This window comes from Balaenoptera physalus (genome assembly GCF_965194825.1).
Source record: "Balaenoptera physalus genome assembly, chromosome: 7".
Taxonomy (NCBI): domain Eukaryota; kingdom Metazoa; phylum Chordata; class Mammalia; order Artiodactyla; family Balaenopteridae; genus Balaenoptera; species Balaenoptera physalus.
This window is the reverse complement of record NC_138886.1, coordinates 107,679,129-107,696,197: the sequence shown is the minus strand read 5'-3', so window position 1 is coordinate 107,696,197 and position 17,069 is coordinate 107,679,129. Positions and strand designations below refer to the sequence as shown.

General features: G+C 37.4%; 1 protein-coding gene across 1 annotated transcript in view; it reads right to left on the bottom strand.

Annotated features, from left to right (window-relative positions):
• The window catches only part of PIWIL2 (piwi like RNA-mediated gene silencing 2), an 84,923-nt gene continuing 67,854 nt past the window's right edge, over positions 1-17,069 (bottom strand). Inside the window, exons 20-22 of the mRNA XM_082470705.1 lie at positions 1,746-1,999; positions 1,189-1,296; positions 1-394 (exon numbers count right to left, since the gene is read on the bottom strand). Coding sequence (XP_082326831.1) covers positions 238-394; positions 1,189-1,296; positions 1,746-1,999 — 519 coding nt within the window. The 3' untranslated portion in view covers positions 1-237. The remainder of the gene's footprint in view (positions 395-1,188; positions 1,297-1,745; positions 2,000-17,069) is intronic.

The following is a 17,069-nucleotide window of genomic DNA, read 5'->3' as shown; positions in this document are numbered from 1 at the left end:
TGTGCTCTACAAAGGCAACAAGACAATTTCTAGCTGATCCTTAGGGTGGAACCTGCTTCTTGGTGATATCAGGTTTAAAAGAGAAAAGGAAAAAAAGGTATCTTATTCTACTGGGTTGGTGAAGGGGAAAACACCAACACAAAACCCCTTTCAGTCACTGTTAATCCTGCACAGCTGAGTTCACAGCTGAGTTCAGAAGTCTGATTGCTCTGACCAGCCCATGTCCTGATTGTCCAGTCACAGGAAGAACAGGTTCTCACACAGCTGGATGGCTGGTTCATGATGCAAGATTTGTCCTGACAGGAAAGCTAGCTTGTGGGCATACTTGCAAGGAGCTGGAACTCTAATGGTACCAGGCCAATTCCAGTACATGTGGCACAGTTTGAAAGTCAACCTGTAGGCCAAGAAGAAAACATGATCCTTTTCACTTTCCGTCTTCAATTTGGAGCACATTATGTACTTCTGGGTGTGTGACACAGCATACTTACCAGCAAACTGGGGGACTGAGGAACATATGATGCAACTTTTGGGAATCATTATTTTTAAGAGGAATTGTATCTATTTCCACTATTTGTAAGTCAAGAGGGCATGGGGAAATTCCCACTTTAGGTGCTCCTCTTTTTATATCAAAACAAGGAAAACAGCAAGGAGAACATGTTTTTGTTTTTGGGGTTTTTTTTGCCTCAAGAAAAAGCTGCAGAAAGGTAAGTACCCCAGCAAAGTATTTATATAATCTGAGCACAAGAGTAATGCATCTCAAACCTGGCTGTGTGTCATGATCATTAGAAGCAGTTTTTAAAAATGCGAATGCCTCAGAATGCTTGGAGTTCGTGAAGCCTGGGTGTATTTTTTGAAAGGTCTCCAAGTAATTTTAGTGTACAACAAGGATTATCAGTCGCACCTCAAAAAGATACCATTATCATGAAAGACAAGAAGAAACTCAAGGGGTAAATATTCCTGGCAGTGGGCAGTATTTGTCTTTTCTGATTATATAAGAGAAAATGAGTATTAGGAAATCCAACTTCAAAAGATAAATTCAAAATGCTTCCAAAGAGAATCAGAAAATTATTAAGCCAAAAACCAGTGATCCAGTTTGTTTAATTCAGTGGTTTTAAAATTCCAGGTCTTAGCCTTAGCTCACTGGCCAGAATTATTTACAAGTGAGGAGGAGGTTAGTGGTCAGCTCACCTCTGCATATGATCAGGGCTCAGGTGTGCAGTGTTGAGAACACAAACATAATGGGTAGGAATGCCACAACCCTGTCGTACATGATGGGCAAGAAGGTAGAAGTCCACCCTACAAAGGAAAAAGTACAAAGTAATGGTAGAGTTGGATTTGGCCAGAGCTGGAAAAGATCTTGGAGATCATTCTAGCTCCTTCACCTAAGGCTCAGAGAGGTCAAATGACTGGATCAAGGACATACAAGGACCAAACTAGGCTGAGAATTCAGGTCTCCTGACTCAACAGGCTATTTAAGAATGGTGGTAGAAATGACATCTGTGTGCAGACGGTTAAGCATGCATAGTCTTAGGAAGAGACTGTATGTTCAATATTTTATACTTAAGAGGTAAAAGCTTCATTGTTGGTTTGTGTGTTTTTAAATAGTTTTTAAAATTTTACTTTTTAACAGTAAAATCTCTGATTCCATTCCACATCTCTCTAGGCAACCTCCCCATTCCAATACCCAGGGAACAGATAACTTCTCCAACCTATTCTTGTGAAATAACTGTGTCTCGCCCACTTACCACTCACAGCTTGTTATTGTATGATCTACCACAGTGCCGGGGGAGGGAGTCACAAAGTGCTCGGTAGAAGACCGGTACACATTGGTGCTGATTTTCTTCTGAACTACAAATACCACCATCTTGGGATGATAATTCTCAAAAGCTTCAAAACACTTCTGTAGCTGAGGAATCTCATAGCTGGCAATTGTCTTTAGTTGGCCATCAGACACTCCATCACGGTACACCACAATCTTCTCTGGGAGACAGTGGTTCACCTGAAACAACACGCTGCTGAGGTGAACTGTGTGGCCCTGGGGCTAATGACCACAGGCAGAGAAACGCTCACTCAGCAAACAACCTGGAGACACGGCAGTAGGTCCCTTTGACAGCTGGGCCCAAAGCCATCATGTTGGAAGGGCAGGGAGAAGCAGCTTCTAGTCATTTCTAGACTTCCTCAGGGCAGTAAAACAGGTCTGGTACACCAAAGGTGTTATAAAATATGAAACCAAATAAGCAAGCTCTGAGTCATATATATACGGCTTATACTGAAACGGTGTGAAAAAAAGTTAAAAGGAAGGAAAATTATGGGCTGAATCAATCTTCCTACTACTTGGATTTAACACTAACTACTGTCTAGGCAAAAAACAAGGTGAACTGCTGCAGAAATTCTAACATATAACTGCACATCCCACAGATCCACCATCCTCACGTTTCTGTGTATTAGCAACATCCAAAGTTGCTGACAAATGAAAGGGGATCCTTTACTAAATATTATCCTACCATCAGGTATAGTGTGAAACATTCTTAATATAACTAAGTAAATAGCAGTCCTGGTAAATTGTCCGTGGATCCAAATCAAATTAAATGCTGGCTTGAATCAGTTTTTTGTTTTTTTGTTTCTTGGGTTTTTAAAAATTATTTATTTATTTATTTATTTATTTATTTATTTATGGCTGTGCTGGGTCTTCGTTTCTGTGTGAGGGCTTTCTCTAGTTGCGGCAAGTGGGGGCCACTCGTCATCACGGTGCGCGGGCCTCTCACTATCGCGGCCTCTCTTGTTGCAGAGCACAGCCTCCAGATGCGCAGGCTCAGTAATTGTGGCTCACGGGCCTAGCTGCTCTGCGGCATGTGGGATCTTCCCAGACCAGGGCTTGAACCCATGTCCCCTGCATTGGCAGGCAGATTCTCAACCACTGCGCCACCAGGGAAACCCCTTGAATCGGTTTTGAAAAATAATTTTTTCCCCATTTAGAGAATATAATTATGTTCTAGTTGTATGTGACTTCAATAATTTTAAAAAATAAGCTGTTTCATTTTAAACTAGAAGTTTTCTTTAAAGTGCTTTGGTTTAGGGACTTCCCTGGCGGTCCAGTGGTTAGGACTCCATGCTTCCACTGCAGGGGGCATGGGTTCGATCCCTGGTTGGTGAACTAAGATCCCACATGCCATGTGGCATGGCCAAAGAAATACATAAATAAATAAAGTGCTTTGGTTTAATTCAGTTAGTGACAGTTTGATTCTGATTTTGGTTCATCCTAGGTTTTTGTTCACAATTCCCCTCAAAACCTTAACTTATCATTGAATTAGATAGGCTTATACTACATATTCTTTATAGGTTACTCTACATGAAAATTTAAGTTTCATTTCAAAGAACCCTTTTTAATAATAAATAATCACCTAGCATCTTTTTGGAGTTTAAGTTTAAAATTCAAATATTTTATAAATGTCCCTTTTTTCTGAGACCCCACAAGTACTGTATTTACAAACATGTGATTCATCTTCACATTCCAAGATTGGAATTATTCCCCCAGCTGTACTTTTTTGTTTTTATGTTGTTTTTGGCTGTCTAGCATCTATTCCACCTCTTTTTGCTAACAGCATTTTAAGTGTCCTCCTGCCTCCAACAGGATACATTGGAATTCGTGTGATTATTAATCAAGGTACCTTCCCCTAATCCAGGGCTTCTCAACCTCAACACTACTGACATGTAGGGCCAGTGGATTCTTTTTATTGGGGGCTGACACTAGAGGATGTTTAGCAGCATTCCTGGCCTCTACCCACTAGATACCAGTAGCAATCTCTCTCAGTTATAACCAAAAATGTCTTCAGGCTGCCCATTGGGGGAACAAAACTGCCCCAGCAGAACACTCCTCCCTCAGTCTGACTCTTTGACAGAGAGTAAGAAACACCTGGAGATTTTCCCTTTGTGGTGGTGCTTCTTCAGGATCCCTGCTTCTGGAACCCTATCCATTTCCCAGCTTGACGCTCAACCTTCCCACGAATCCTCTGAGACTCTCCATGATCTTACCAATTAATCCCCATTTTGCTTAAGTTAGCACATTTCTGTGACTTCCCAAAGACCCCTAACTGATACGTTGTGTAAAAGGGTGGGTAACAAAGGCACTTGGATCTGGAAGAAAACCTGATTTCACAGATGAGGAAACAGAGAAGAATTACACTGGATCTGGGGTCAGGAGACCTGGGACTGAGTCTGAATGTGCTGCTCCTCAGCTATGCTCTTGAAGACTCAGTTTCCTCACTTGAAAAATGGATGTAAATGACCACCTTACTTTTCTTCTTCTCAGGGTTAAGAGGGATAAAGTGTGTATATATATGTATATAATTTTTTTAAGCTACACACAAAAGTTGAGAACAAACTAGATCAAGGAAATACAGATATTCTGAAGCACAGGGAAGGGATCTAACAAGATCAATGGAGTGAGAAATAGAATCAAATTCGTCTGAAGTATTCACTGATATTACCTCTTTCTTTAAAATCTGTTAACCAACTACTGAGTGTGAGACATTATACTTGGCCCTATGTAAGATTCCAGTAGAAGTGAAAGGCATGATTCCTGTTATTAAGGAGCTTTCAAATCTAATAATAACAGTCAACAATGGTAACTTTTCTAGGTCATCTAGTCCATTCTCCTCATTTCATAAATGATAAGACTATGATGTAGGGGGGTCAAAATATGAGACAAATCACAATACTGAAACATAAACATTAAATATACATTATTAAATCACTTCAGTACTAGGGTGAATACATGAAACAATAAATTAATGAAAGCAGGACTGTGCTTGTTGGCTTGCTATCCCTAGCACTGAATACAACGGTGAGGGTCAAGTAGAAAATAAGTATCTGCTGGAAGTTTGAGATGTTCTTTTATGTGTGATTCCATTCATTCACTGAACAAACACTTAATGCCCACTAGATATGAGCCACTGTGCTAGTCTCAGAAAATTTAAAAATTATCTTGATACCTTCCAAATATTAGTGGAACTCAAATTAACACTGGGGAGACAGACACAAAGTAAATACTCTCAATACATTACAAATAACATAACAAAGAATATAAATAAAATGCTATGGGAACAGAGAAGTATAAGACATTTGTTCTCTAGAGGAAAAAGTGAATATTATGCCTCAGTGAAAGAACTAGCAGACAATTCAGTCAGCAAGAAGGGTAAAGGATTCCAGGTAGCACTGCAATGTATTGAATACTACAACATGGGTGAACTCTGAAGACATTATGCTAAGTGAAATAAACCAGTCACAAAAAGACAAATACAGTATGATTCCACGTGTATGAGATACTCAGGGGAGTCAAAATCAGAGACAGGAGGTAGAAGGGTGGTGGCAACGGGCTAGGGGGAGGGGAGCATGGGGAATTACTGTTTTAAGGGGACAGAGTTTCAGTTTTACAAGATAAAAAAAAGAGTTATGGAGATGGATGATGATGATGACTGCCCAACATTTTGAATGTATTTAATATCACTGAAATGTTATACTTAAAAATGGTTAAGATGGTAAATTTTATGTTATGTGTATTTTACTCAATTAAAAAAATTGGGGGAAAAAAAGAGGGAAGAGGCCAGGCAAGCTACTAGAAATGGCAGGTGCAGAAAGGGCAGGCTGAAGTCTGGAAGAGTCCCCAAATAATCACTTGCTCAAGATAACTCTCCACCCTAAGATCCTCCCAATTGTGCCAAGAAAAGGGAAGTGAAGGTGGAACTGAAAAGCAGAAAGAACCTATACTCTCACACATTGTAAACTGGCTGCCTGAAACTTCTGATTCCAAAGGCAATACCGTGGCCCACTCCCTTCTGTCTCCAGGGTCGAACACTAGTCAGACCAGTCCAGCAATATGAAGTCAGAGCCAGAGCCAGAGCCAGAGCCACAGGAGAAGCAAAAGGGCTGAATTAACTACAGCTGAGTTTAATCTTCTCAAAGCTCAGGCCAAATAACAGATGAACTCAACATTAAGTGATTACTAATCATGAGAGCTAAAGCTAAGGCAAGTGTCAAGAACGTAGCTTGGTTTTGATTTTCACACATGAGTGGAAGGCAACACTGGCACTCAGACTCACATGTTAGGTTTCAGTGGCCCATGAGACATCCAAGTACTAGAGGGGCCACGCAGGCAGCTGAAGATGTGGTCTAGGAGCTCAGATGAAGGGTATGGGCCACAGAGTGATTCTCAATGTGTGCTCTGGGCTCCAGTGCTTCCCCTTAGATGTTTTAGGGAGTCCACAGAGTCAAAACTAATTTCACAATACTACTACTACATTACTTGCCATTTTCACTCTAATTCGCTCATAAATATCCAGTAGAATTTTCCAGAAAGTAAATGATGTGTGACACTGCAATAACTTAAATGTAGGATATTCACTTGCCTTTTACTAACCCAAACATTAAAGCCATTCGCCAAAATGTAAAACATCACCGAACATTTTGAAAGTAATCTTTAATTTAAAATGTTATTTATGGGACTTCCCTGGTGGCACAGTGGTTAAGAACCCGCCTGCCAATGCAGAGAACATGGGTTCGAGTCCTGGTCTGGGAAGATCCCACATGCCACGGAGCAACTAAGCCAGTGCGCCACAACTACTGAGCCTGCGCTCTAGAGCCCGCGAGCCACAACTACTGAGCTCACGTGCCACAACAACTGAAGCCCGTGCGCCCAGAGCCCATGCTCTGCAACAAGAGAAGCCACTGCAATGAGAAGCCCGCACACCGCAACGAGAAGCCCACGCACCACAACGAAGAGTAGCCCCCACTCGCCGCAACTAGAGAAAGCCCACGCACAGCACTGAAGACCCAACGCAGCCATAAATAAATAAATAAATAAATTACAATAAAAAATAAAAAATAAAATAAAATGTTATTTATGTTATTAACTATATTGAGCTTATTATTTTAAAGTAAATTAAAAAACATTAAAAAGTTCTGTTTTAACTTCTAATACGGTAATTATTGATGTATACCTATACAAACAAAAAACTCAATAATATTTAAGAAGGTAAAGATTTCCTTAGACCAAAAAATTTGAGAACTGGACTAGAAATATAAATCTAAATACAGATATTAAATAAAACCACAGATGAGATTAAGCTTGCCAGCAAGGCTTCAGGTGGTGGACCAGGATTTCTAAGAAACCCTGCCACTGAGGACAACTGGAAAAGCTGGACAAAATATAAAAACATCTACCTGAAGGCAGCATCAGAGGAAGGATGGGGGCCCAGAGAAATAAGCCAGCCTTTTGAACCTGTTTTTCCCCGGCAGCATGTGTTGATTTTGCTGATTCCACAAGGGTAGGTAAGCTAGACGGATGTTTGGGAGTGGTGCTTTTTTTTAAATCACAGCTTTATTGAGCTATAATTTGCTATACCATAAAAGACACTCTCTTAAGGTATAAAAGTCAAAAGTTTTACATTTATCGAATTTCGCAACCATCACCGCTATCTAATTTTAGAACATATACATCACCCCAAAAGGTAATCTCATACCCATTAGCAGTCATTTCCCATCGCCCCCCCAACCCCAACTCCTGGAACACACTAACATACTTTGTTTCTTTGGATTAGCCTATTTTGGACAAACAGAATCATGTAATATGTGGTCTTTTGTGACTAACTATTTCACTGAGCATAATGTTTTCACAGTTCACCCATGTTGTATCAGTCCTTCATTCCCTTATGTTGCCAAATGACATTACATTACAGGCTACATCACATTTGTCCATTCATCGATCGTATGGGTTATTTCCAGTTTTGGCTATTATGAATAATACTGCTATGAACATTCATATACAAGTTCTGTGTGGACATATGTTTTCAATTCTCTTGGTTTATTATACCTAGGAGTAGAATTGCTGGGTCATATGGTAACTCTATGTTTAACATCCTGACGAAATAACAAACTGTTTTTCAAAGAAGCTCTACCATTTTACATTCCCACCAGCAATGTATGAGGGTTCCAATTTCTCCACATCCTTGACAACACTCTTATTATCTTTTTTATTTTAGCCATCCTAGTGTGTGTGAGGTGGTATCTCATTGTGTGTGCATGCTTTTAAACAGAGACTTTATTTTTCAGACGAGTTTTAAGTTAACAAAAAACTTGAGGCCATAGTACAGAGTTCCCATATACACCTTCCCCACCAACCATACACATAGTTTCCCCTGTTGTTACCATATTACATTAGGGTGGTGCATTTGTTACAACTGATAAATATTGATATATTATTAACTAAAGTCCACAGTTTATATTCGCATTCACTCTCTTGTATATTCTATAGGCTTTAAGAAATGCATGTCATTTATCTACCATTATAGTAATTTTACAGCCCTAAAAACCCCCTGTGCTCCCTATTTATACTTCCCTTCCTCACCCTCCCAAACCTCTGGCAATCACTGATCTTTTTACTGTGTCCATAGTTTTGTGTCTTTTCCTGAATGTCCCATAGTTGGAATCATATAGTATGTAGCCTTTTCAGATTGGCTTTTTCCACTTAGTTACATGCATTTAAGATTCCTCCATATCTTCCCATGGCTCGATAGCTCATTTCTGTTTACTGCTGAGTATTTAATTGTCTGGATGTACCACAGATTATCTGTCCATTCACCTACTGAAGAACATCTTCGTTGCTTCCAGTTTGGGCAATTATAAATAAAGCTGCTATAAAAATCTTTGTGCAGGTTTTTGTGTGGACATATGTTTTCAACTCATTTGGGTAAATACTAAGGAGTGTGATTGCTGAATTGTATGGTAAGAGTATGTTTAGTTTTGTAAGAAACTACCAAACTGCCTTCCAAAGTGGCTGTACCATTTCACATTCCCTCAGGCAATGATGAGAGTTCCCATTGCTCCACATCCTCACTAGCATTTGGTGTTGTCAGTGTTTTAGATTTTGGCCATTCTAATAGATGTGTAGTGGTATCTTGTTGTTTTAATTTGCCATTCCCTAATGTTATATTGCGTATCTTTTCATATGCTTATTTGCCATCTGTATATCTTCTTTGGTGAGAAGTCTGTTCAAGTCTTTTGCCCATCTTTTAATTAGGTTGTTTTCTTATTGAGATTTTAAGAGTTCTTTGTATATTTTAGGTAACAGTATTTTATCAGATACATGTTTTGCAAATATTTTCTCCCAGTCTGTAGCTTATTTTCATTCTCTTAGTGTCTCTCACAGAAGTTTCACAGAAGTTTTTTTTTTTAATTAAGTCCTGTTTATCAGTTCTTTCTTTCATGGATAGTGCTTTGGTATCAAAAAGTCATCACCAAACCCAAGGTCACCAAGATTTTCTATGTTATCTTCTATACCTTTTACACTTTTGCATTTTAAAGGTAAGTTTGTGATAATTTTGAGTTAATTTTTGTGAAAGGTATATGGTCTGGGTATAGTTTTCATTTCTGTTTTGTTTGCATGTGGATGGGCAGCTGTTCCAGCACCATTTGTTGAAAAGATTCTCCTTTTCCAGTGAAGTGGCCCATGATCTTTTATCAAAGATCACTGGAATCTATTTGTATAGGTCTACTTCTGGGCTCTCAATTCTGTTTCCTTGACATGTCTATTTTTCTTTTTGTCAATACCACACCACCTATATTACTGTAGCTTCATAGTAACTCTTTGAGTAACAGAAGTCCTCTGATTTGGTTCTTCTTAAGTACTGTGTTGGCTACCCTGTCTTTTACCTTTCTATTTAAACTTTACAATCTGTTTGTAAATATCTGCAAAGTAACTTGCTGGGATTTTGACTAGGGCTACAGTGAATCGATAGATCAAATTGGGAAGAACTGACATCTTAACAATATTGAGTCCTCCTATCAATGAACATGGGATATCTATTTATTTAGATATTTGATATTTTTCATTAGAGTTTCAGAGTTTTCTTCATGTAAATCTTATATAAACTTTGTTAGACATATCTAATGTTTCATTTTTTGGTGCTAATACAAATGGTATTGTTTTTAATTTCAAATTCCAATTGTTCATTGCTGATATATAGAAAAGGAATTGATTTTGTGGGTTTTTTCAGCAATTTAATTTTGTATATTTATTTTGTATCCTGCAACCTTGTAATTCCGGCAGAGTTTTTTTGTTGTTGATTTCTCGAGATGTATACATAGACATCATGCTACCCGCAAAGTTTTTTTTCCTCCTTTTTGACTGTATAACTTTTACTTCCTTTTGTCTTTTTGCATTAGCTAGGACTTCCAGTATGATGCTGAATAGGAGTGATGAGAGAAGAAATAACTGTCTTGTTCTTGATCTTAGGGGAAAAGTATCTAGTTTCTCACAATTAAGTACAAGGTTAGCTGCAGGATTTTTGTAGATGTTCTGTATTAAGTTTATGAAGTTCCCCTTATACTCCTAGTCTGCTGGGAGGTTTGTTGTTGTTTTTTGTTTGCTTGTTTTTTTTTGTTTTTTTAGTCACGAATGGGAGTTGACTTTTGTCAAATGCTTTTTCTGCATCTATTGACGTGATAGGATTTTTCTTCTTTAGCCTATTGATGTGACAGACCACACTGATTTTCAAATGCTGAACCAGCCCTGTATAACTGGAATACAAACCACTTGGTAGTTGTATCCTTTTTAAGGGTTGCTGTAATAACCACAAACTGGGTTGCTTAGAACAACAGAAATATATTCTCTCACAGTTCTGGAGGGCAGAAGTCCAGAACTGTGGTATCAGCAGGTCCACATGCTTCCTCCAAAGGCCCTAGGAAAGAATACTTCCTTGCCTATTCTAGCTTCTGGTGGTTTCTGGCAATCCTTAGTGTTTCTTGGCTTGTAGATACATCACTCCAATCTCTGCTTCCACCTTTCCAGTGCCTTCTCCTGTGTGTCTGTGTCTCTGCTCCTTCACATGACCTTCTATGACTCTGACCAAACTTCCCTCTTCTTATAAGAATACGTCATTGGCTTAGGGCCCACCCTAATCCAGTCTAACCTCATTTTAACCTGACTGAATCTGCAAAGACCCTATTTCCAGATGACGTCACATTCACAGGATCCAGGTGGACATGAATTTGGAGAGGCAGTATTCAACTCAGAACAGTTATGGTGTATAATTCTTTTTATGCATTATTAGATTTGCTTTACTAATATTTTGTTGAAGATCTTTGCATCTATAATCATGAGAAATATTGATCTGTAGCTTCCTTTATTGTAATGCCTTTATCTGGTTTTCATGTGAAGTGGTACCTCATTGTGATTTTGATTTCCACTTCCCTAATGACTAATGATTTAACCTCTCTTCATGTGCTTGTCATCTATTTGTATATGCTCTTTGGAGAAATGTCTATTCAAATGTTTGCCTGTTTTTATGCTGGGTTATTTGTCTCTTTGTTTTTCAGTTGTATATTCTGGAAACTATACCTGTACTAGATATATCAGATGAATGATTCTGTCCCATTCCATGGGTTGTCTTTCCACTTTCTTGCACTTTGAAGCACAAAATATTTTAAATTTGATGAAGTCTGATTTATGTTTTTCTTTACTTGCTTTTTTCTTTCAGTATCATATCTAATAAACTGTTGTCTGTTAAATGGTCACAAAGACATAAACCTATGCCATCATCTAGAGTTTTATAGTTTTAGTTCCTACATTTACGTCTTTGATCCATTTGGAGTTATTTTTTATATATTGTGTGAGGCAAGGATCCAACTTCATTCTTTTGCATGTGGATATCCAGTACTCCCTGCGCCATTTCCTGAAAAGACTATGCTTTCTTACCGCTGAATGTCACCCTTGCAGAAATCAGTTTACCATAAGCACACAGGTTTACTTCTGGACTCTCAACTGATTTCTACATCTCTTTCCATTTCAGTACCAGACTGTCTTGTTTATTCTAGCTTTGTAGTAAGTTTTGAATTCAGAAAGTATGAGTCCTTCAATTTTCTTCTTTTTCAAAATTGTTTTGCCTATTCTGGAATTTTTTACATTTCCATATGAATTTGAAAATCAATTTGTCCATTTCTACAAAAAAAGAATGTTAGACTTTTGATATGTATTTCCTTGAATCTGTAGATTAATTTAAGGAGTACTACCATCTTAACAATATTAAGTCTTGAATATGGGTTGTCTTTCCTTTTGTTTAGGTCTTCTTCAATTCTTTCAACAATGTTCTGCAGTGTTCAGAGTATTTTTTGCACTTCTTTTGTTAAACATTTTCCTACACAGTTCTCTTTTATGCTGTTATAAATGTTATAAATTTTAATTTCATTTCTGGATTGATCATTGCTAGTATAAAGAAATAGTTGATTATTGTACAGCAGTCTTGTATCCTCAACCTTGCTGAACTCTTTTACTAGCTACAATAGTGTGTGTGTATTCTTTAGGGTTTTCTATATGTAAGATAATGTCAAATAGAAACAGACATAGTTTAACTTCTTCCTTTCCAGTCTGGATGTCTTCTGCAGTTTTCTTGGGATATTTTTGTTTAGCTTTAGTATCAAGGTAATATTGGCCTTATGGTATGAACTGGGAAGTGTTCCCTCCTTTCCTATTTTTTGGAAGAGTTTGTGAAAGAGTATTAATTCTTTAAATATTCTGTATAACTAAAAAGTTTTGATAGTTTGTGCCTTTCTTGGAGTTTGTCCATTTCACTTAGGTTATCTAATTTCTTGGCATACAGCCGTTCATAGTGTTTTCTCAAAATCCTTTTTTTATTTCTGTAAGGTCAGTAGTGATGTCTTTTTCATTCCAGATTTTAGTATCTGATCTTCTCTTTTTCATGGGTGGTCTAGCTAAAGGCTTATCAATTCTGTTGATCTTTTCAAATAATCAATTTTTGGTTTATTGATTTTCTCTGTTGTTTTTCAATTTTCCATTTCATTTCTCTATGCTATAATCTCTATCAATTCCTTCTTTCTTGCTTTGAGTTTAGTTTGCTCTTCTTTTTCTAGTTTCTTAAGGTGGAACTTGGGCTGTTTGGAGATTTTTCTTCTTTTTTATTATAGGTGTTTACAGCTATAAATTTTCCTTCTAAGCACTTCTTTACATACATCCACAAGTTTTGGTATGTTTTGTTTTTATTTTCATTTATCTCAAAGCGTTTTCTAATTTCCCTTTTGATTTCTTCTTTGACCTCTTGGTTACTTGGGAGTATTGTTTAATTTCCATATAGTTGTGACTTTCCCAAATGTCTCACGTATTAAATTCTAATTTCATTCTATTGTGGTTTCAGAACACATTTTGCATGATTTTAAACCTTTAAGATGGACTGAGTCTTGTTTTATAACCTGACATATGTTCTATCATGGAGAACGTGCCACACACATTTGAGAAGAATGTATGTTCTGTTGTTGTGTGTTCTGTAGATGTCTGTTAGGCTGAGTTGGATCACAGAGTTGTTCAAGTATTTTATTTCCTTGTTGATCTTATTTCTAACTGTTCTATCCATTATTGAAAATGAAGTTTTGAAATCTCCATCTATTACTGTAGAATTGTCTATTTCTTTCACTTATGTTAGTTTTTGTTTCATATATTTTTGGATGTATGTTGTTAGTTTCATATGTTTATATTTTATGACTTCCTCATGGATTGACCCTTTTGCCATTACGAAATGTCCTTTCTTGTCTTTAGTAACAATTGTTATCTTAAAGTCTGTTTTGCCTGTTATTAGTATAGCTACTCCAGCTCTCTTTTGGTTTATCTTGTTCCATTCGTTTACTTTCAACCTCCTGTGTCTTTGAAACTAAAATATGTCTCTTGGAGAAAGCACATCTTCATATTTTCACTTAATCCAAGTTGCTAATCTCTACCTTTGGTGTTTAGTCCATTTACATTTAATGTAATTACGGATACGGTAAGATTTACATCTGCCATTTTACTATTTGTTTTCCACATGCCTTATATCTTTTTTGTCCCTCTATTCTTCCTCAACTGCCTTAATTTGTATTAAATAGACATTTTCTAGTTACCATATTAATTCCCTTGCCGTTCCTTTTCTTTTATTTTTCTGAGTTATTTTCTTAAGTGTTTCACCTGGGGATTACAGTTAACATATTAACTTATAACAATCTCATTTGGTCAGTTAATACAAAATTGTTTTTAAAGATTTAAAAGATTTAAAGATTCTTTTAAAGATTTAAACCACTGGTGGCGCAGTGGTTAAGAATCCGCCTACCAATGCAGGGGACACGGGTTTGAGCCCTGGTTCAGGAAGATCCCAAATGCCACAGAGCAACTAAGCTTGTGCGCCACAACTACTGAGCCTGCGCTCTATAGCCCATGAGCCACAACTACTGAGCCTGTGTGCCACAGCTACTGAAGCCCGCGTACCTAGAGCCCGTGCTCCGCAACGAGAAGCCACCACAGTGAGAAGCCCATGCACCACAATGAAGAGTAGCCCCCGCTCGCCACAACTAGAGAAAGCCCCCCACATGCAGCAGTGAAGACCCAATGCAGCCAAAAATAAATACATTTATTTTTTTTAAATGATGATTTATTTATTTTTTTATTTATTTAATTTATTGTTGGCTCTGTTGGGTCTTAGATGTGGGATCTGTCATTGCACCAGTGCACGGGCTCTTCGTTGTGGTACACGGACTTCTCTCTACTTGTGGTGTGCAGGTTTTCTCTTCTCTAGTTGTGGCACACAGGCTCCAGGGCATGTGGGCTCTGCAGCTGTGGCATGTGGGTTCCAGAGCACATGGGGTCTGTAGTTTGCGGCATATGGGCTCTAGTTGAGGTGTGTGTGAGCTCAGTAGTTGTGGCAAGTGGGCTTAGCTGCCCTGTGGCATGTAGGATCTTAGTTCCCTGACCAGGGATAGAACCTGCGTCCCCTGCATTGTAAGGCAAATTCTTTACCACTGGACCACCACGGAAGTCCCAATACAAAATTAATTTTGGTATTATTCAAAAACTTTGCTCCTATATGGCTCCATTCCCTCCCCTCTCCTTTGTGCCTTTACTGTCATACAAATTATATCTTTATACATTGTATGCACATCCACTTAGATTTATAATTACCACTTTATGCACTTGTCTCTTAAGACACAGACTAGAAGAAAAATTACAAACAAAAATATATTTTTGCTCTCTTTATGTTTACCTCTATAGTTACCTTTCCTGGTGGTACTTACTTCTTCAGGTGGATACAAATTACTGTCTAGTGTCATTTCATTTCTACCTGAAGGACTCCCTTAAGTATTTCTTGTAGGACAGGTCTGCTAGTGACAAATTCCCCTAGTTTTTATCTGAGAGTCTTACTTTCTCCATTAAAAAAAAAATGAGATGTAAATCACATAAAATTCACTATTTCAAAGAGTATAATTCAGTGGTTTTAGTATACTCACAAAGTTATATACCTATCAACACTACCTAATTCCATAATATTTTCAACACCCCAAAAAGAACCCTATACCCATTAGCAGTTACTCCCTATTCCTGCCAGCATCCTCAGTGCCTGGAAACCAGTAATCTCTTTTCTGTCTCCACAAATTTTCCTATTCTGGATATTTCATAGAAATGGAATAATATAAATATGTGGCTTTTTATGTCTAGCTTCTTTCACTGAGCATAATATTACTGTCAAGGTTTCTCCTTTATTTCTGAACAGCAGCTTTTCTGGATATACAATTCTTATTCAACTTTCTTTTTCTTCCAGCATTTGGAATATGTCATCCCATTGCCTTCTGGCCTCCATGATTTCTGATGAGAAGTCAGCTCTTAATCTTACTGAAGACGCCTTGAACATAACGAGCAGCTTTCTCTTGGTGCTTTCAAGATGCCCTCTTTGTCTTTTAGCAGTCTTACTTGGTTGTGTCTAGGTATGGGTATCTTTGAGTTTTTCCTACTTAGTGTTCGTTAGGCTTCTTGGATGAATTGATTACTTTCTTCATTAATTTTGGAAATTTTTGGCTATTATTCCTTCCAATGTCCTTTGTTCCCAGTTCTCTCTCACTACTCCCCTTCTGGGAATCACATTATGTTTATACTGCTATGGCTGATGGTGTCCCACAGATCTCTGAGCCTCTGTTAATTTTCCTTATTTTTTTCTTTCTTTTCTTCACACTGAATAATCTCAACTGACCTATCTTCAAATTTGCTAGTTATCTCTTCTGCTTAATCCAATCTGATGTTAGGCCCCTCTACTGAAATTTTCATTTATTACATTTTAGAAGTCCAGAATTTCTATATGATTCTTTAAATTTTTTAAAAAATTTATTTATTCAGACATAATCCACACACCATATAATTCATCAATTTAAAGTGTAAAATACAATGTTTTTTAGTATACCCCCAGATATGTACAACCATCACCACAATCGATTTTAGAACATTTTCATCACCTCAACAAGAAGCCCCACACTCTTAAACTACCACCACTCTACCCACCTCCTATTCTCTCCCCAACTTAGCCCTAAGCAACCACTGACCTACTTTCTGTTTCTGTAAACTTCCCTGTTCTGAACATTTCTTATGAATGGAATCATATAAAATGTGGTCTTTTATGACTGGCTTCTTTCACTTAGCATAACATTTCCAAGGTCCAAGTATTGCTTGCTATTTGTTTCACCTGCTCTACATTCTTTTCCTTTCTTCCTTAAAAAAATTTTTATTTTCTCTTCTCTCATCGTGATTGTTACATAACTCTTTTTTTATTCTTTTAGTGGCTACCCTAGAAATTACAACATAGCTCTTTAGTGTATCAAAGTGTAATATAAATTAGTACTTTCACCTTTTCCTCAACAATTCAAGAAACTAAAGGCATTGGAACTTCATTTACTTCTTCCAGATATATGTGCTATTATTGTCATCAATTTGAAATTTATACACACAAATGAATATATACCCACTCAAAAACATTATATTATTATTTTAGATGGTAGGTATTCATTTAAATTTTTCCCCATACTTGGCACTTTTATTCCTGTATTTATTCCTTTGACCATTTCTAAGTGTTTTCTGGGATAATTTTCCTTGTAGGTGAAAAATGCTCTTTTGTATTTTCCTTCAGTGTAAATCTGCCGGTGACAAGCGTTCTCAATTTTTTATTTGCCAAAAAATGTCTTTTTTCACCTTATTAGAAGTTACTTTTAGTGGATAT